Raw genomic sequence first — 20,370 nt, 5'->3', positions numbered from 1 at the left:
CTGTGGTTTTGTTGCTCCTATCCCTTGCTCCCTTTCAAAACTCTTCTGTTGTTCTACATACTTATTTCAAACATGCTATTTTTAAAACTATTTCAAACACTCTCACATGTACTCTTAGAATACTAGGTTCTGCCCCTCTTATGTGAGTCTTGCTTTGGGACCCTTGAGCTCCCTGAACCCGGACATATAAGAGCTGGCCCTTCCACACCGCATTTACTCTTGGTTATGCAATCCAGCTGTGAGCACTGCCCGGGATCCCTTGAGGTCCTTGGGAAACTCTGACACGCCCAGATATGAGAAAGGCTTTGGAACACTATTGGGATTCGAGGTGGTTTATTACATAACTCAGAGAGGAAGTCGGAATTAGGCTTCCTATAGTTGTAACTTCTGTTTTTTCTACTTATGTAATTCAATCACATGCCCTGTAATAATTTGTAAACAAGTATTGGGGTCGCTAGTGAAAAGGGATGGGAAAATATGCATGTTATAGTTGTTAAAGGGTAGAAAGCATGTTACTAGATTTATATTCCTAATTGTGCAATAGAAACCATGTTTAGGATTCATTATGCATTAGAAATCATGCTCTTAGGACCCTTGTTTCTTGCTTCAGCACTTCATTCATTAGTCCATGCTTTATGTCTATCACTTAGAAATCCTGCTCCTAGGGTAATAACAACACTGGTATAAAAAGCTGTTATTTCAAAAATCCTACAACTCTTGTGTGCATTTAGAAATCATGCCTTAGGGATTCTGTTTTCAACAACCTTGCAATTTGCATATTAGATACCATGTTCTAGGATCCTGTTTGCATTTTGCTTAAAAACACCTAGTTAACCACTGATTCATGAAAAGGGTAGTAAAGTAATAATTTTCACATTGTGATGTCTTTTTTCTGAATAAAATCGGCAACAATCTCTACAACTAGAACAACAAGTTTTAGGTAATAAAAATAATCTCCAACTGTCTTAATGACTTGGAACAACTGCTGCATCTCGCGTTGCGCCTAGGCAAGCCTTAGGTAATAACTTAAATAAAAACTGGAATTGCCTTTGTTTAATTATCAATTGTTAAAATCAGTGGGCAAACCTGATTCAGACTTCTTTTCTGAGTCATGTGATAAATCTGGATCTGATGTTATCACTTAAACACCCTGCTTAGGATTTTAAATTCAGACCTTAACTGTGTATAAGTCATGCTGTCTATATGCATTACTTGTGGAGGTATAACTGAGCCTTTTGCATGTTCTCTGTGCCCCCCCCCCAAATGCAGTCCTACTTGTTTTGTATGTCGCTTTAGTATTTTGCCTTTAAACCTGAGGGTCTGCCTAGAACCTCCGTATAGGATAGGAGTCCTAAAATTCCTCCGGGGCTGATAGGAAGGGACGGGTAACAACATACAATAAGAGTCAAGACTAATCTTCACTTAATTACCTTTACAGGGCGGGAAAGGGTAGATATGGATATGATGACCGGTGCGCTAATACCACGTGTATCCCCTCTTTTGAGGAGTGTCATACCGGGTATTGCATTAATGTGACCCATATTACAAACAAACCTACGACCTCTTTACATTCATAAGCATGCTTAGATTATAATTCTTTTCAAAACCTTGCTTTTATTAATCGTTTTTCAAATGCTTGTGTACTTTAACCTAAATCCCCTGCTATGTGAGTCTTACTTATCTACTTGCTAATTGCACAAATTCACAAAAAACTGTCTGGCCGGGAACCACACTAGTGGATCCTGAGGGGTGCCTTAGGATAATTTCAAGCCCTTACCCTATCTCTGGTTATCAAACGTAGTTGTAGATAAACCCTGTAGGTGCCCTAACGCACCTTAAAAACCGTTAGGTGGCGACTCTTCAAAAAATGCAATACCCAATTCCCAAAAGGAAATGACTCATTACACACCATGAATGTCAAAACCCGGACTCCTCTCTGCGGAGGGAAAAAGGGGGCGCGACAGCATGATGACTTTGCTGGGGATTTTTTTTAGGCATTTACCATTTCATATTGTTCTTGTGAATTTGTACCCCCTATGTGCAATTACTTGTTTAATTTCGTTAAGCATTTAATCTCTTCTTCAAAAGCAAAACTAACATTTCTTTCTTGTTTCCTTCCTTTACTACTGCTTTAAATTATAAAACAGCTGTATTTATCGCTTTCTTAACGTGCAAATACATGTCAACATGCTTTTTAATTGTTGCATAATTATGCTCAACATCATACTCCACTCGTGCCAAAAAAATATTATATCAACGCTTGATGAGTGGTTGCGCTCTTCTTATATCATTACCCCCTAAATTCGGAAAGGCATATTTGCGGTAAAACTAGTCGATCAGCGGTGCAGTCGACAGTTCCGTGCCTTCCCCCTTGAGTTGTTCGCTCAAGGGTACCAGTCTAAAACCCCATAGAAACCTTAATCTGTTTAAATTATGTATGCATCATGGTCAAACCTAGCGGGTCAGTTATGTTGTCCACATAATGATCCTTTAAGATAGCCTTGTCCAAAGTCCACTAGGTTTCCTTAAACCCAAACAGACATCATCACGTTCTGTGCATTTATTTGGAGAATTAAACGCTTCATGCTAATTGTTGATGTTAAATAGTCGAGTCTGGTGGGGGTAAGGGCCTAACCTTGTTTGTCTTGCAGAAATATGAGGCACGAAGCCCCCAGATTCGGCATGGTCACCAACATCCACCCAAGATTGCTAAGCTGGTGGAGAGATTTACATTCTAGTGACCAAACCCTCGTCAGAAAATATCTGGGCAATATACCATCCCTCCTAGAGGTCCAGCCTAACAACATGATAATAGAAGCTTCTACCTTATTTTGGGATTGTGAAAGGGTCGTGTTCCGCTTTGGGGACATCGAAATGACACCTTTGCATGAGGAGATAGGAGGACTGGCCGGTCTAGTATGGGAAACTTCGGGTTTGTTAATGCCTGAGAAGGCAGGGGTTTCCTTAAAATGATGGGTTTGAAAAAGAATGCAAAATTGGTATGCCTGAAGGAATCATACATCACTTTTGACTACCTGTATGAAAGGTACGGTCACAGCAAATCTTACCGTACCTTCCCTGATGAGTTTGCCATCACGTCCTTGGGACATATCCATTGCAGGGTTTTCGTCTTCATGTTTTGCTTCCTGGTCTGATCGTATTTTCGATGAAGAAAGGGAGAATCCATACCAGGCTGGCTATGGTAACTAAGACCCTAATGGAGGGGATTGGTGGGCAGACATTCAGCATTGTACACATGATCATCGCAGACATATACCGAGCTTTAGAGAAGTGTCAACGAGGAGCAAAACATTTCGAAGGCTGCAATTTAGTACTTCAACTCTGGCTCATGGAACATCTCCAAAAGGGCGAATACCGACAAGAAATTCAGCGAAGGGATTGGGATAATCACATCGCTTCCCCCATCCAAAGCGAATGAATTACATCCCCGACATGTTCGCTTAGCTTGAGAATGCCAAAGGATGGGTTGAGCTATTTTGATAATCTGACCGAAGAACAGGTTCAATGGATGTTCGAGTGGTTTCTGACAGAGGAGTTCATCGCCTGATCTAGAGATTCACCTTTCCTGATACTAACTGGTCTAAGAGGAACATACCTGTACGTCCCTCTTCGAGTTATGAGGCAAGCTGGTAGGAAGCAAGTCATACCCAGGGTCGACAAGATGAGCCACTTCCGAGCTGACTTCCAAAACGATGATAGTCCTTACAAGTGCCAAGCCCTACACATGTGGCATTGCAAGATCGTAATGGGGAAAGACACCATCGAGCCACACAGATATCATGCCGGTTGTATTCCTTTCTATTCGGGTTGGCTGGAAGACAATCATGATGGTTTGGGCCATCCAGGGTTCGTTCGAGGTCATAGAATTATAGATGAAAAGGCCGAGGCACAAGTCAAGTACAACCAGCTGCGCAAAAGGATCCGTAAATGCGAGAGCGAACACCGCGAGATACAAGAGTCCAACCAGAAGCTGATTGAGGAATGGAAAGACATGGCTATCAACGCCAACAAAAGGCTAGGATACTTGGAGCGAGGCAAAGTAGAATTGGAAAGAAAGTTTCTCAAAAGAGTTGAAGATTGTCAAGAGGTTGAAGGGACCGAAGGTGGACATCTAGCGAGAGCGTACCTGTTACTGGGACTTCGCGAGTTAGGGAAGTTGTTCGACGGAGCCAAGGTTGCCGAATCTGGGGAAGGTCCTTCTGGTACCAAGTAGATAGGAGTTTATCTTTTTTGCTTTATGAATGTAATAAGGTTGATGGCCATTAGTGACTTTTATTTCCTGTTTATTTAGTGTCGGTTTGGGATTCGTCTTATTTTTATCAATAAAATGAGGCATTTAGCATTCTAAGTTCTCCAAATCAATTTGTCGCTAGGCCTACCTCGGGCACAACGAGGTTCCCAAATTAGGACACGCTTTACATTCCTGCACTATGTGTTTAAATATTGCAATACTTTTTATGATCCTCACTGACTTGGTTACCTTTTATGTTTGTTTTTATTATTCCCCTCCCCAAAGGTTAGTTCGTGCACTCTGGCATCATCATCTTATTCCACGAGATCCAGGGGCCCTCCACCCACTCCTCCTCTTAGTCCTGTTAAAAGCAAGAACAAAGGCAAGATGGAAGATTTGAACAACATCAGGAAGGAGAACCCAACTGAACGGGTTGAGGCCACTGATGGCCATGGTATTCGGGTCCCTAACGAGAATGTGTCACAACTTGAGCAGAAGTTGTTGAAATTTCAGGAAGAGCTCGATCAGGTTCGGAATTTGGCAAGCCTGTCATTTTCCCTCAGCACCCCAGATGTCAACTTCCCCAACACTCAAAACCCTACACCTCCTCAAAATATCCCAAAACAACAGAATCTTCCCGCTCCTCACCATCACGTTGCTCCACCAAAGAACCAATGCAATACCTGCCATACCCCAAACAACACTCCACTACTCATTCCAGAACCTCAAAACTCCACAAACGACCATCTCCACACCCATACACCAGGCCACCATAGCACCCCTATCTACGTGGAGACCATGCCACACTCCACCCAACCTATCTCAAGCACACCTGAGTCTGATGAAAAGGATCTGCTTATCAGGAACCTGGCTGAGGAACTTAAGAAATTGACCAGCTGAATTCAGGGCGTTGAGGGAAGCAAAGGAATAGAAGGGATGAACTATGTAGATCTTTGCATACAGCCTGATGTCGAACTACCCGAGGGGTACAAACCTCCTAAGTTCGAAATGCTTGATGGTACGGGTGATCCAAGGGTCCATCTGAGGACATATTGCGACAAACTAGTCGGAGTAGGAAAAGATGAAAGGATCCGTATGAAGCCGTTCATGAGGAGTTTGAAAGGAGATGCGTTATCTTGGTACATCAGCCAAGATCCCAAGAAGTGGTCAAGCTGGGTAGTCATGGCATCTGACTTTATGGACAGATTCAGGTTTAATGCGGAGAATGCACCAGACGTGTTCTACATACAGAATCTGAAGAAGAAACCCACAGAGACGTTTCGCGAGTATGCTACTCGCTGGAGGTCCGAAGCTGCTAAGGTCAGACCCGCCTTAGAAGAGGAGCAAATGAACAAGTTCTTTGTCCGGGCTCAGGACCCACAGTACTATGAACGACTGATGCTGATTGAGAACCATAAGTTTTCCGACATTATCAAACTGGGTGAAAGAATTGAAGAAGGTATTAAAAGCGATATAGTTACAAACTTCGAGGCCTTGCAAGCTACAACTAAGGCTTTACATTCCGGTGGTGTGTCCAAGAAAAGGGACGTAGGGGCCGTGATGGTTGCACAAAGGACCAAGTCTCCCCTTAAATACCAAGCATATCCAACACCTCCACTCACATACCCAGCCAAACCCAAATTACCAAGCACCCTCATACCAAGCTCCACCACCAACTTATCAGCCTCCTCCACCTCCAACTTATCAGCCTCCTCCACCTCCTACATACCAACCTACCTCACCTAGATACTCCCAACCCGCTCATGTCTACCAAACTTACAACGCTCAACCATCCCATTATCAATCACCCTCTGCACGCCAAAATTTCCCTAGACCCCGACCTAATTTTGATCGCAGGCCTCCAAAACAGTATACAGCCATCGCTGAACCCATCGACCAGCTGTATGAGAGGCTCAAAGCTGCTGGTAATGTCACCCCCGTCCCTGCTACAACCCTTGAGAATCCTTCTCAGTAGGTTAACCCAAACAAGTCCTGTGCATACCACTCCGGCATGAAAGGGCACACCATCGATGAATGTCGCTCCTTGAAATACAAGATACAGTATTTGATTGATAACAAAGTCATTGTGGCAAAAGAAGCCGCTCCAAACTTCTGTAACAAACCTCTGCCAGGCCATAAGGGTGGAGGTATCCACATGATTGAAGTAGAAGATGACTGGGATCCCGAGGGATCCATCGAGTTGATCGCAGAAGGTGATGACCCAAAGAAACCAGCAATTACTCTCAATCCAATCATAGTCCAGATCCAACCGTCTGATGACGCTGAGGTGAATACGTCTATACTACTTGAGTTTGAAGCAACACCATCCGCAAAGGCACCAGCACCAATTGAGGTTGAACTCGCGTCTCCGACAAATGCACCCACACCATTTGAGGTTGCACTCTTGCCATCCAAGGCACATGTTCCATTCGAAGTGAGGATAGCCGCGCCGATCCCAGTGACGATGTCAACCATGCCATCATTCTATACAAATGCTGTACCATGGGACTATATAGCCGAGGCAAGAAGGAAAGGCAAGGTCATGATTGAAGAAACTATCGCAGGACAGGGTATGACAAGAACTGGTAGAGTCTATACCCCTGAACATCTGGCTGAATCAATCAAGCAGGCCTCCAATCGGCCACCCCTCATTGAGATAGGTACGGATGATCTTTGGAGGAAAATACAAGCCAAGGAATATTCGGTCATCGACCAGTTAAATAAGACGCCAGCATAAATATCCATCCTCTCTTTACTGCAGAATTCCAAGACACACAAGAATGCTCTGTTGAAGGTGCTGAGTGAAGCGTACGTACCAAGTAACATCACTGGCGGGGAAATGGCTAATATGGTGGGACAAGTGCTGGAAAGCCATAAGATCACCTTTTATGAGGACGAGCTGCCACCTGGAGGGCTAGGTCACAACAAAGCACTGCACATCACCGTGCAATGCGAAGATTATTTCATCACCAGAATCCTGATCGATGGAGGTTCTAGTCTTAACATATGTCCGTTGGTAACACTCAAGAAGTTGGGTAAAGGGCTGCATGAGATAAAGGATGGAGTAATTAACGTGAAAGCTTTCGATGGTTCTCAGAGGTCCACCATCGGTGAGATTAGTCTATGCCTGCAGATGGGACCAAACTGGTTCGAGGTCGATTTCCAGGTGATAGATGTACCAGCATCTTACAACTTGCTGCTGGGACGGCCATTGATTCATGCTGCAGGGGTCGTAGCATCAACGCTGCATCAGGCAGTGAAATTCGAATGGAATCANAATCGTTTTTCAAATGCTTGTGTACTTTAACCTAAATCCCCTGCTATGTGAGTCTTACTTATCTACTTGCTAATTGCACAAATTCACAAAAAACTGTCTGGCCGGGAACCACACTAGTGGATCTTGAGGGGTGCCCAACACCTTCCCCTTAGGATAATTTTAAGCCCTTACCCTATCTCTGGTTATCAAACGTAGTTGTAGATAAACCCTGCAGGTGCCCAATGCACCTTAAAAATCGTTAGGTGGCGACTCTTCAAAAAACGCAATACCCAATTCCCAAAAGGAAATGGGTCATTACACCCCATGAATGTCGAAATCCGGGCTCCTCTCCGCGGAGGGAAAAAGGGGGCGCGACACCAGCTTTGCAAAAGGATGAATTGAATGAATGATACAAGAAATGTTGGATGCAGGGGTAATCAGACCTAGTGTAAGTCCTTACTCTTCTACTATAGTCATGGTTAAGAAGAAGAGCAAAATATGGAGGCTATGTATTGATTATAGACAAGTAAACAACCACGCCGACAAAGATAAGTTTCCCATACCTGTAATTGAAGAATTACTAGATGAATTGGGAGGGGCTGAGTATTTTTCTAAGTTAGACCTGAGGTCGGGATATCATCAAATCAGAATGCAAGAGAAGGACATTGAAAAAACAACTTTTAGGCCGCATCATGGGCACTATGAGTTTGTCGTGATGTCATTTGGTCTAACAAATGTGTCATCTACCTTTCAAAGTTTAATGAATAAGGTTTTTTAGCCTCACCTTAGGAGGTTCATCTTAGTCTTTTTCGATGATATATTGATATACAGTTCTTCGTGGAAGGAACACATGACACACCTACATAAAACCCTTGAGATTTTGAAGGAAAATTGCTTATTTGTTAAGATGAGCAAGTGCCAATTTGGTCAGTCAGAAGTGGAGTACCTGGGACACATTATATCTACTAAAGGAGTAACAACAGAACCCTTTAAGATCAAAGTCATGGTGGACTGGCCCACTCCTAGAACTGTCAAAGAAGTGATGGGATTTTTAGGATTAACTAGGTACTACACACGATTTATCAAAGGTTGGAGTTATAGCCAAACCTTTAACTGAACTCCTAAAAAAGGATAAGTTTACCTGGAATGAAATGGCTTCCACAGCTTTCCGGGAACTGAAGGTAGCAATGACGACAACATTTGTGCCGGTCCTTCCCAATTTCAATCTGGAGTTTGTTATAGAAATTAATGCATGTGGTATTAGCATTGGGGCAGTGCTAATGCAGGATGACATCCTTTAGCTTTTACGAGTACAATACTGCAATAGGCATAAGCAACTTTCAGTTTATGAAAGGAAAATGAGGACCATAATAGCAATTGTTCAAAAATGGAGGCCTTATCTCATTGGAAGACATTTCACTATCAAAACTGATCACCAGAGTTTAAAATATCTCATTGAGCAGAAGATATCAAACCCTAGTCAACAAAAATGGTTAGCTAAACTCATGGGGTGTGATTATCTATCACCTACAAAAAGGGTAGAGACAATTTGGTTGCAGATTCATTGTCTCGATTGCCTAAAGATGAGTTTCAGCTGCACACCTTGTCATATGTGTCTTCTGACTTCTTAGAGAAGATCAAAGCTTATTATGAGAAAGGTACTCACCTATAACAAATTATCCAATAGTTGCAGCAGGATCCTCTATCTAAATCATTGTATATGTTGAAGGATGGTATACACTATAGAGGGGGAAAGATGGTGGGTGCAGATAAAGAAGTAAGGCAGGAAATACTACAATTTTTGCATAATGGAGCACTAGGAGGTCACTCACAAATAGTTGCTACTCTGAGAAGGGCTCAATATTATCATTGGAAAAAACTAAAGATGGATGTCTATGAACACATACAAGATAAGGTGTGGCAGGACATTAGCCTTGATTTTATTGAGGGCTTAACAAAATCCAATCACTATTCAGTGATCATGGTAGTGGTTGATAGGTTGAGCAAGTATGCTCATTTCATTGCCATGAAACACCCCTACACTACTGCTTCAATAGCTTCGTTTTTTTGGATAATGTTTACAAGCTCCTTAAACTGGACCAAACAATAGCCGGTGACATGAATGTGGTCTTCCTCAGTAAATTCTGACAATCTCTTTTTGATGTTCAAGGAGTGCAACTGCATCATTCTACAACTTACCATATGTGTAACGATCGACCCAAAGATTGGGCACACTAGTTGTCACTGGCTGAATGGTGGTATAACACCACCTACCATTCTGCTACTAAATTGACTCCATTTGAGGTATTATATGGTCAAAAGCCACCCACACACGTGCCTTATGTCCCATACAGTTCATTGGTAGAAAAAAGTAGATAGGAGTCTGCGGGCCAGGGAAAGCCCTATCAGGTTACTCAAGCATCACCTACTACTAGCTCAATCTTGAGCGAAGATTCAACGTGATAAAAACATATCCTTCAGAGAGTTTGAGGTGAGAGATTAGTGTTTGTCGGGCTACAACCTTACAGGCAGATGTACCTGAAAGGTCACTTTTATCACAAACTAAGTCCCTAATACTTTTGTCCATTCCAAATTATTTAGACGGTTGGCTCTGTAGCCTACCAGTTGTCTTACTTCCTCATGCCAAAATCCATTCCACATTCCATGTCTCGCAGCTCAAAAAACACATTGGATCTGCTCCTGTAGTACTTGATCTACCAGTATCCCTTTCTCCTCATGGCAATATTATATTAGAACTAGAGCAAGGACTAAAATTGCGATCCATTTCCAAGCATCACATGCAGGTCAAGCAAGTATTGGTCAAGTGGTTCAACTGTCCACTTGAAGATAGTACTTGGATAGATGTCCATGCCTTCAAGCAGTCGTTTCCTCATTTTGTCCTTGTGGACAAGGACTCTTAGCGGGGAGGATTTGTTACTAGTATGTTAATAGAAAAAAGGCATAGTAGTCATTTCAGAGGGAAAGTTAGTTAGGCGGTTAGACAATGTTAGTTGGGGGCAGCTGACAGTCAGTTAGAAGAGAATCTTGACTATAGAATATAAGGGAAGAAGCTCAGTTGTAATGGCTATTCATATTTAATACAATAGCATTTCTTTCTCTCTCTCTCTCTCTAATCTTTGTATTCTTAATTTTCTTCCAAGAACAGTTTAGCTGTAGATTGTTCAGGAGCCATTCTCTCAATTGGCTCTTTAGCTTTACAATTTGTACTTAATTCGATTAGGTACATAACAGAAGGTGTGGGGTCGAGGATTAAGGCAACATGGTAGTTAGTCTAGTGTTCTCCTTGTTATACCTGTAGTACTAGTACGTACTTTCGTATTCTGTTGGTATTGGATTTCTATGACTACAAGTCGTTTCTTTAATTTTGGTAATCCGACTCTCTGGTTGTTATTTATGCTGCTTTTACATGGTTTCTTGCCGTTGCGCTTTTTGTTTTTCTCTTCGTTAATGTGATGCTTATGCTTTTCTGGGCCGGGAGTTTATTGAAAACAATCTCTCTATATCCACAAAGTAGGCCCTCTCCAGATTCTATTAGTTGGGATTATACTGAATTTGTTGTTGTTGTACTAAGGTTACGAAATATTTTATACTGTACTTTGTTACCTTGATATTATTGTAAAATGATTAATCGTCTTTTAAATGAAATGGAGAATCCCTTTTTGAACTATATAAACTATTCTTTAAAATTACATTCATATCATATTTTAACTATTTAAACAATTTTACTGTTATTTCTTTCAAAATAGTTTTTTTTTTTGGAATAATCAAACCATGAAATATGTAAGAACGTCATGAAAATAGAAAAATATACTTTTAACAAAATTAATTAGGTACCTAAAACTTCCATACTAGCCGTTATACTCTTTTATTTTTGCTTAAAACTATAATACTCCATTAGTTAATATTCGATAGTCACATCAGGAAATGGCGTTTTCACAAAATGTATATCTCCGATTATAAGTACTTCATCCATCTCATTTATGTGACGGTGTTGGACACGCACAAAGTTTAAAAAAAAAATAAAACTTTTCAACTTTCTAGTGTAAACAAGCTATAAATATTTGTTTGGTTATAAATTATTTCATTAAAAGTAAGGTAGAAAGTTTAGAATTAAGTTATTCATAACCTAGAAACAGTGGCGGATCTACGTGGTTCTTTGTGGGTGCTCAAGCACCCATTATCTTTGACAAGATTTAGTAAATTTGCATAGGCAATTATAAAAATATTTAGATAAATATTGAGGGAGCACCCATAACTAAACTCCTTTTTTCTCTTCTTTTAAAATTTTTGTGAGTGAGCACCCACGACTTTAAGATCCTGGATCCACCGCTGCCTAAAAAGTACGACATTCTATTGGGACAAAACTAAAAAACAAACACAAATTGAGATAGTTGGAGTTATTCCTAACGAGTACTCCCTCAATCCCAAATTATTTGCCAATGTTCATTTCTCGACAGTCTAACCTTGTGAATTTGGACTAATACTTTAAAATATTTTGTAATCGCATTGGCACGAGAAGAATTATAACTTGTACAATAGTATTTTTTTTTTAATTTTTGAATATCTAAATTTTAGTTTTAAAATATTTAGGTGATTTAATCCAATTTAGTTTTGAAGATTAGTCAAATTAATTCTCGAAAGTAAAACACAACAATTAATTTGAGATGGGAGAGTGCTATTTTTTACACACAAAAAGTTACTCTTAAAAAATATACTTCTAGAAATGAAGGATAATGAACAAGAACAGGAAAATAAAAAAGAAAAGGAAAAGTCAATAAAAGAAAGGTGAAAGGGGAGAAATGGGGAATATTAGAATTTTAGAACAGTTTTCCCGCCCAAAAACAATAAAGCGAAAATCTCAGTACTTTTATAACGCCAAAAATCTTTTAAAGTTTAAACACAATAAATATACCCTAAATGTGAATTTTTCAAGAACAATAGCAATCTTCTTCTACTCAGTGATTTCTAGGGTTCTTCTTGTGAACAATAGAGACAGACAACAATGTCGTCAATGAGTGGTTCCTCTCCGCTCTCTCTTTCTAAATCGGCCACTACTACTTGTGCCACTCTTCTTCAACAATTGCAGGTATTCATTTCAAACGCCTCCTCTTCTTTTTCTTTTTATTTGTTTGAATGTGATTTTGAAAGTGATTTTTGGTCCTTTTTTTTTTTTTTAAAAATTTCTTGGGTACCCAGAGCTTTTTTGTGGAGTAGGATTGCGTTGTAGGGAGATGCTATAGGGATAGTAAATTGTATTCTTGAGTATATTTATTCAATCAGTTTTTAGGTTCTTGTGCTTTCTTTTTGTGTTTCCTTTTTTTTTTTTTTAAATGCGTGGGAGATGTAGTAGGATTTGTCGAGAATTAACCATAACTTCGTTGATTTTGTAAAAATGTATGTTTTAAAAATCAAATGGGTTTGTTCTTGTTGTTGCTCTCTTCTTTTTTCCTCTTCTCTTTCTGGTATACGCACATACATACATATTTGCACTCACACACACACACACACACACACACAAAAGGAGAAGATCTAAGATTTGTCGTAGATAAGAGTTGTATACGACAGGCTTGACCTTTGGGGTTTCAGTGGTATATGATTGGATATGTCAATAACTGGTTTCTTCTTGGTTCGACAAATGAAATTGAGAAGATTCGGTAGTGAAGGAGAGCTGTTAAAGTAGAAATCTCTTGGTTGTTGGTTGAACGAATTGAATGTTTCAACAGTTTGTACAAAATGTCTTTTGCCAGATTTAGGTTGATTTGTTATATTCTTTATGGGGTCCTGTTTGGCATCTTAGGTATTCTTGTTGCTCTATTCTTTATTAGTGTATCTGTGTCTGTAATTTTTTTTAATGGAAGTCCATGCTTTCTTAATTGGAGAATGACGCATTGCGCTCCTACTTTCCCACTTGTGTCAGTATCGACACCCATAAGAGTATATATTCTTTCTAGTTTATTTCATCTGCTGAATTTTCACTTATATTGTAGTAGAATCTAATCAAATAATATTTTTTTTGTCTGAAGGAAATATGGGATGAGATTGGGGAAAGTGACATCGAGAGGGACAAAAAGCTTCTTCAGGTTGAGCAGGAATGCCTTGCCATTTACCGTAGAAATGTAGAGAAAGAGAGAAAATACAGAGCTGAATTGCATCAGTCATTAGCTGAGGCTGAGGCAGAAATTTCCAAACTTGTTTCTGCCCTCGGAGAACAAGCTTCTTTGCCATTGGTTTGTCCTTTGTTTCCTTAGAATTGTTAACCTTCCATTATTCAGGTTTAATTTTTTTAATTTATAATTTACTTTTTCCCTTCCTTTTTAGTCTGAAAAGATGAAAGGCACCCTTAAGCAGAAGTTGTCTGTCGTTGATCCTGTGTTAAAGGACATTAGGACAAAGAAACAAGAAAGGATTAAGGAATTCTTGAACATAGAAACGCAGATAGCGGTGATTTGTGCAGAAATAGCAGGAAATGACAGAGTTATTGGTCCCACAGATATTCAAGTAGATGAACAAGACCTGACAGCTAAGAGATTGGGAGAACTGAAGTCACATCTTCAGGAACTTCAGTCTGAAAAGGTTCCTCAACTGATTTTGCTGCCTCTAATTTTTACTGGATAAACAAATGACTTATCATTTCAATTCAATCTGTTAACTTTCCTCCTTTTCTGCAGAAACTCCGTTTGCAACGAGTGAATAGCTATATGAGTGAAATTCATGAGCTTTCAGTTGTTATGTCACTTGATTTCAAGCAGATAATAGCTAATATCAATCCAAGCTTAGCGAATCATATGACTGTACAATCAAAGAGCATAAGCAATGAAACACTTGCTAGCTTGACCAGTGAAGTCAACTCACTAAAGCAATTGAAACAGCAGCGGCTAGAAAGGGTGGGTGAAAATCACAATCTTTCCAGTGTTTTGCACTTCACATTTAGTGGGATAGTCTCTCTAAAATTTATAGGGAGCAAAGTTGCAGGCTTGTTTTTAATTCGAATTGAATACACTTGCATGGATGCGTATCATATTAATGTACCTAGTGGTGCATTCACCTTCCTGTTTACAGCACTAAATTTGATAACGTGCAAGTACTGTACCGTATCAGTTTCTGGTCACATGACATTTTAAAAATTGTATTGATGTAACTCGAATTTTGGCTAAATTGCATGAAATGATTAACAGAACGGTACTTGCTACAAAATGTTAACAACTAAGAATTTAGATGGATAAGCATGACTGAGAATTTTTGGAATTTGTTATTCTGCTTTAATGTCGTTAATTTCAGATCTAGACTACCCTATTTAGAATGCACTTGTCAATATTGATTCCATCAGCAGTCAAGCTGTTTATTTGATGGAACTTTATCCCTTTCCTTTAAATGATAAAGTCCTCTGTTTCTTGAAACCTGATTTCTGAGAAGGTCCAATTTATTTTTGTTATACATGGTGGTGGTTGACGCTCGGTCACTTGGAACCTTCCCCGTTGTTTGATTTGGACATTTGACCCATGTTCCAGTGAGTACACCTGTTTTATGAAGTGTATAAAATGAACTATGGATATTTCTACACACAAGATAGTATAACTTTGGTATTTCAAGGGCAAGAAAATGTTGGAAGCCAGTTTGGTTAAATCTTTAGGGTATTTCTAGCCCCGTTTGGAAAACTAGATTAGCACTTAAATGTCTATACTGGCATACACTTAATGCTGATACAAATATAAAACTTAACCTTATCAAAAATGATGTTGATTCTTTTTCATTTATTTTATTGGTGAAGCTTCAAGATCTTGGCAGCTCCCTAATAGAACTTTGGAACCTCATGGACATGCCAATGGAGGAACAACTGAAGTTTAACCATATTACTTCCTTAGTTTCTTCCTCTATTGATGAGGTATCTAAACAAGGATCTCTTGCCATTCACATTGTTGAGCAGGTACATTGAATCATTATTCCTTTCTCTTTTCTCATCTTAGTCTTTGGGGGATATGGGAAGAAATCTTGCGAAGATATTCTTCTGGTTTTCATTTCAACTAACCTACTTTCTCTGCGGTCTCTTACTGCTTCTCATTTCAATCTTGGTAGGCTGAAGTGGAAGTTGAGCGTTTAAATGTTCTAAAGACCAGTAAGCTGAAGGAATTGATATTTAAGAGACAAAATGAGCTCGAGGAAATCTATAGGAGTGTTCATATGGATGTAGATAGTGAGACTGCACGCCAGATTTTAATCCAGCTTATGGAGTCTGGTATATTCAGTTTACTTTACCCTCATTTCTGTTGTGTGACTTGATGGGATTTAACTGCATCTTTCTTAAAATAAAAGTTAATTTCTCTTGAAAAATGATTTTTCTCTTGAATTATTCCTGCTTTTTCTTTATTTTGTTTCAACTTTCAACTTATCGTTTGTTCTTCTATTGTTTTAATTATTTGTGCTGGGTTTTAAGTGAGAAAGCTGTTAAATTCATTTGTAATCTTTTAGCTGTGGTTTGTATGTTTTTTGGTAGAGGCAAGTTTGTGGGGGTGATTCTGAAAAGTAATGGTTGGTTTGGATTAACTTTCATGTGTTGACAAGGGAAAGAATCTGCCATCTCTCAGTCTCACCTGCTATAAATTGCATTTTGACTGTGTATTAGGCTCTTCACTTGGGAAAGAACAGTTAGTGTGAGATCTAAGTCCTTATGTTGGATATGATATAGTCCTTGATGGCATGTTCTGCTCTTGCATATCCCTTCTTTTGAACGGTCAACTCCGAAGAAACTTTTGTTGGTTACAGCTTGAATTAGCAGTCAAAATCTCTATCAGCAATAGATTGTCTCACAATAGATGAGAAGATTAAAATCTTCAAAGAACTATTTCCAGAGGTTCTGAAGGGCCTCTAAATGAGTGGTCGACTGCAACATGAGAAGATAGGGCATTAACCTATGGTCGATGGGAGGAGGCCTTACCTCTTAGATGGCCCAAGCAAGTCATTAAACTTCTGGATGGATCCTCCTAACTGTAGTTACATAAGGTTGAGTAGTGGACAGATGAGGGCAACAGTTCTAATTAAGCTGAAGCTTTTCACAGCAAAGCAAGTCTACAAGGTGCCATTGCAGTTACTTATTACATAGGTGATCCCGATCTTAGTAGCCTTTATTCTCCTCCTCGCAAGATGATATGTTTTTCTCCCTCATTTTCGCTCTCTTTTTTCTCTCTTCACGAATGGCTCCTTATTGTCTTTGGTGAAAGAATATATACGAAAATTGCTGGGAGAAAGTGGTACTGTCAATATCAATTGACAATTTACAACTTTGATACTAATGATTCAAAAGAGGACATGTACTTTTTTAGCTGAGTTGTGCTTTCATTCTCGGTTTCTTTTAAACTAGTTCAGTAACACACTCGCCCATACTCCGAAGCAGGAATACAAATGTTTCCAGGCCTCTTGCATCTTAGCATGTCTATTGTTATCATCAGTTGAATTGAAAGATAGATTTCATTAGTATTAGGTTTGCGTTCTCTTATACATTCTTTTATTATAATCCAATACAGGCAGTGATCTCTCTTATCTTCTTTCAAGCATGGATGATCAGGTGGTGAAAGCCAAAGAGCAAGCTGCTAGCAGGAAAGAAGTTTTGGATAAAGTGGAGAAGTGGAAGCATGCATCTCAAGAGGAAAGCTGGCTCGATGAGTATGAAAAGGTATAACATTGACATAAATATAGGTGTTTACTTTTGCATTGCACTCTGTTATGAATCATATGGAGCACCTGTGCATAAAGGACACTAATGATGCACTTGAATTTACCTCTTTCATTTTCGTCTTTTTTTAAATCCTTTTTGCACGCATCCTTCAAACGTTCTAAGATCCTTATATTGTAGGTCAACTTTAACCTTTCAAAGATATGTCATAATCTAATACCTGTTGCAAGCTACTTAGGGAAGTTTGGCATGTCAAGCTTAGTGTTGCCAAAAGTCTGCTTGTGAAGCTCAATGCAGTGTGGAGTTGGTGCTTCGCCTCACTCTGAATGCGCTTCAGCGTACACCGTGTATGTTCACGAGCATGTCTTAAAAGAGGACAACACTAAATAATTAATATAGTTTTCAAAGCGATATCTTAATTACTAAGATTTGGATAAATAATTAGAATTTTGGCATAGGAAATTAGAAATTGAAACGAAATTAGCAACTAATATGAATCATAATTTAAAAGTGTTTTGAACTCGATTGACATGGTTTAAAATTCATTCCACTTATTGCGGTTTTTCAATATTTTGGGTCGATATGATTATAGTTGTAGAACTAGCAATTTTTCTTCTTTTGGTTACATATAACTTTTTTGATTCTTTTTTCATCTATGCCCTTTATTCACTTAAGCTAACACTTCAATTGTACTTTGTGCTTAAAGACCTGGTAGACAGATGGTATTATAAGCTTTTTATGATAACAGTGGTCAAGCTAGAAAAGTTACATAGGCAGCCTTGCTTGCTTTTTCTAAGTTGTTTGTGCTTGTAGGATGGTCGCAAATGCTGCGTATAAGTGCAGTCAAGTAGTGCTCATAATAGCTTATATCAATCAGTCTAATGATTCATTTCTGTAGCTAAAAGTTGGACACAGTGGTAGTTGGATGTGTCCCATAAATTGTTTTGGGTGCTCTCGGTGATACCCCAGATAAACTAACCCTTTCTGTATTCCATGCTTCTTATGCTGGCATAAAATATGAAACGTATGCAGTCTACAAAACTAGGTGATAACATGTTTACTCAATTTGCTCATCCCTTCATCTCTATCATTTACTTGAATCATGAGTCTTTACCTTTTCTTATTCCCTGGATGACTTGGCTAGTTTTAGTTCAGGCGTTTTGAGGGTGTAATAGATCTGATGCTGTATAAGATACAGTTTGCAACTTGACTTCCCACTAAATCATGATTCACTTGTTCTAACAGGATGAGAATCGTTATAGTGCTGGGAAAGGTGTCCACATCAACCTGAAACGTGCAGAGAAAGCGCGGATTTTGGTCAGCAAAATACCATGTGAGCCTGTACTCATTTATCTCATGTGATGTACACCTCTTCCCTCGCCCTCTCCTGATCGACTACTATTAGTAGCTTCGTGGAGCCCTACTGTTCCCTTCTGAAGGATAATCCTATGCATAATTGTGGATCTATATTAATTACTTATACGAAGAAGCTTCTTGCTTTTGCTCATTGTCCCGTCGTTTTCCTTTTTTTTTTTTTTTAATTTTCCTATCTTCAAATTTCTTCTCTTTTTCTGGTAATAAACATACTAGTTCACCTATTTCTCTTTGCATTCTTTTGGTCCATTGGGTTGGTTGTCTACTCTGGAAACTAAATATTCAATGTCAGAGAGTGCTTGGACTTGAAGTTAAAGTACCATTCAGGTCTACTCATTTGGTTTTTCTTTTTATTGTTCCATGTTACTTGGTATATTATGTAAATCTCATTGATCAGTTAAGACGTGCTCGTAGCCCTTATCTAAGGTGGCGATCACCTAGTATATTAATGAAGAACCTAGTAAATTTTAAATTCAGGTCTATTCTCAGCACATTGTAAATTTTAATAATCTAAAGTATGTATGAGTATTCTTTCTACATCAGCAATTATCAGATACTGACTGAAAAAACCTATAATGCAGCTCTTGTTGAAAACTTGACTGCCAAGGTAAAGGCCTGGGAGAAGGAGAAAGGAATGCCATTTTTGTATCACAAAGTGAGTTCAACATTTTCTTTGTTCAAGATGATATTATGTTGTGGCAGTACCTTCAGACCATGACTGTTTTGTGTCTAGGCCCCTCTGTTGCATACTTTGGAAGAGTACGTCATCTCGCGGCAGGAAAAACAAGAAGAGAAGCGTAGATCTCGGGTATCACTTTTTATTCTCTTGTCTGGTACTTGTTTCTGAATCTTTTTGTTCAGACGTTAGACAAGAACTACTCTTAGCTGAGCAAGGGTCTATCTCATCAACTTTGCATTGTTATGTTTTCTTGGTTGATTTTGATAGATAATTACCACTTCTAGTTAAGCTCTTGGATTTTTGTTGGTTGCTTTGTGATTGTGATTGTGATTGTAGCAGCAGTATATGTTGTGTGAACTCTCTATTAGTATGTATGGTTGAAACTGAATTGTTTGGATGTTTCAACCGCGTATACCATTGGCATTGTTAATATAGTACAGGAGTTAGATTTGGATGCTTGGATGATCAACTATAGTGTATATATTTCAGGAACAAAAACGGCTCCAAGATCAATTTGCTGCAGAACAAGAAACAATCTACGGTTCAAAGTCTGCCAAGAAACCTCTGGGTAATGCTAACACAATACCTGGTACTCCAAATAGTCGTCGTGTATCTACACCTTCAGGTCGTTATGGTGTGTCCATAGGGAAGGACAAGAGAGGGAGCGGTAATGTTGGTGCTGTAATACCTGTAAACTACGTAGCTCTTGCGAAAGATGACCAGAAATCTGGAGGATTATAGACTGAAATTGTGACTTGCAGAAAGATCATACATTCTGCTGTTTAGCACAAACTAATTTGTCCTTTGTGTGGTAGTGTAGCATATTGGAATAAAAGGCCACGTCTATTCATTATTCTTTCCCATTTACAGAGGATTTTAGAAGTCTGCTATGAACTGGGGCATGAAAATGCATATATCGCCCTCTTCATTTTATTTGCAGAATTTTCTCATCAGATGTCTGGTAATTTGGCTTTAGTGTTTGGACATAACTTAAACCAAATATTTAGAGAATTTGAAGCTGAAAAACTGTTTGAGGAGAATTTCAAGGGAAATGATAATTTTTACTCCCAAAATTTGTAACTTATTTTCAAGTGAAATTTATATCCAAACACAACGACATA

General features: G+C 39.1%; 1 protein-coding gene across 1 annotated transcript; it reads left to right on the top strand.

Annotated features, from left to right (window-relative positions):
* The first annotated feature begins 12,398 nt into the window (after positions 1–12,398).
* LOC109221015 (65-kDa microtubule-associated protein 5) lies at positions 12,399–20,224 on the top strand. Its single transcript, XM_019385481.1, has 11 exons — positions 12,399–12,615; positions 13,553–13,756; positions 13,848–14,102; positions 14,198–14,413; positions 15,298–15,453; positions 15,603–15,762; positions 17,048–17,196; positions 18,442–18,529; positions 19,152–19,225; positions 19,304–19,378; positions 19,739–20,224. Exons 1-11 carry the CDS (start codon positions 12,532–12,534, stop codon positions 19,988–19,990), a joined length of 1,713 nt encoding a protein of 570 aa, XP_019241026.1. The 5' UTR covers positions 12,399–12,531; the 3' UTR covers positions 19,991–20,224.
* Positions 20,225–20,370: the final 146 nt, after the last annotated feature.

This window comes from Nicotiana attenuata, unplaced genomic scaffold, assembly GCF_001879085.1.
Source record: "Nicotiana attenuata strain UT unplaced genomic scaffold, NIATTr2, whole genome shotgun sequence".
Lineage (NCBI taxonomy): Eukaryota > Viridiplantae > Streptophyta > Magnoliopsida > Solanales > Solanaceae > Nicotiana > Nicotiana attenuata.
This window is presented reverse-complemented; position numbering and strand designations above follow the sequence as displayed.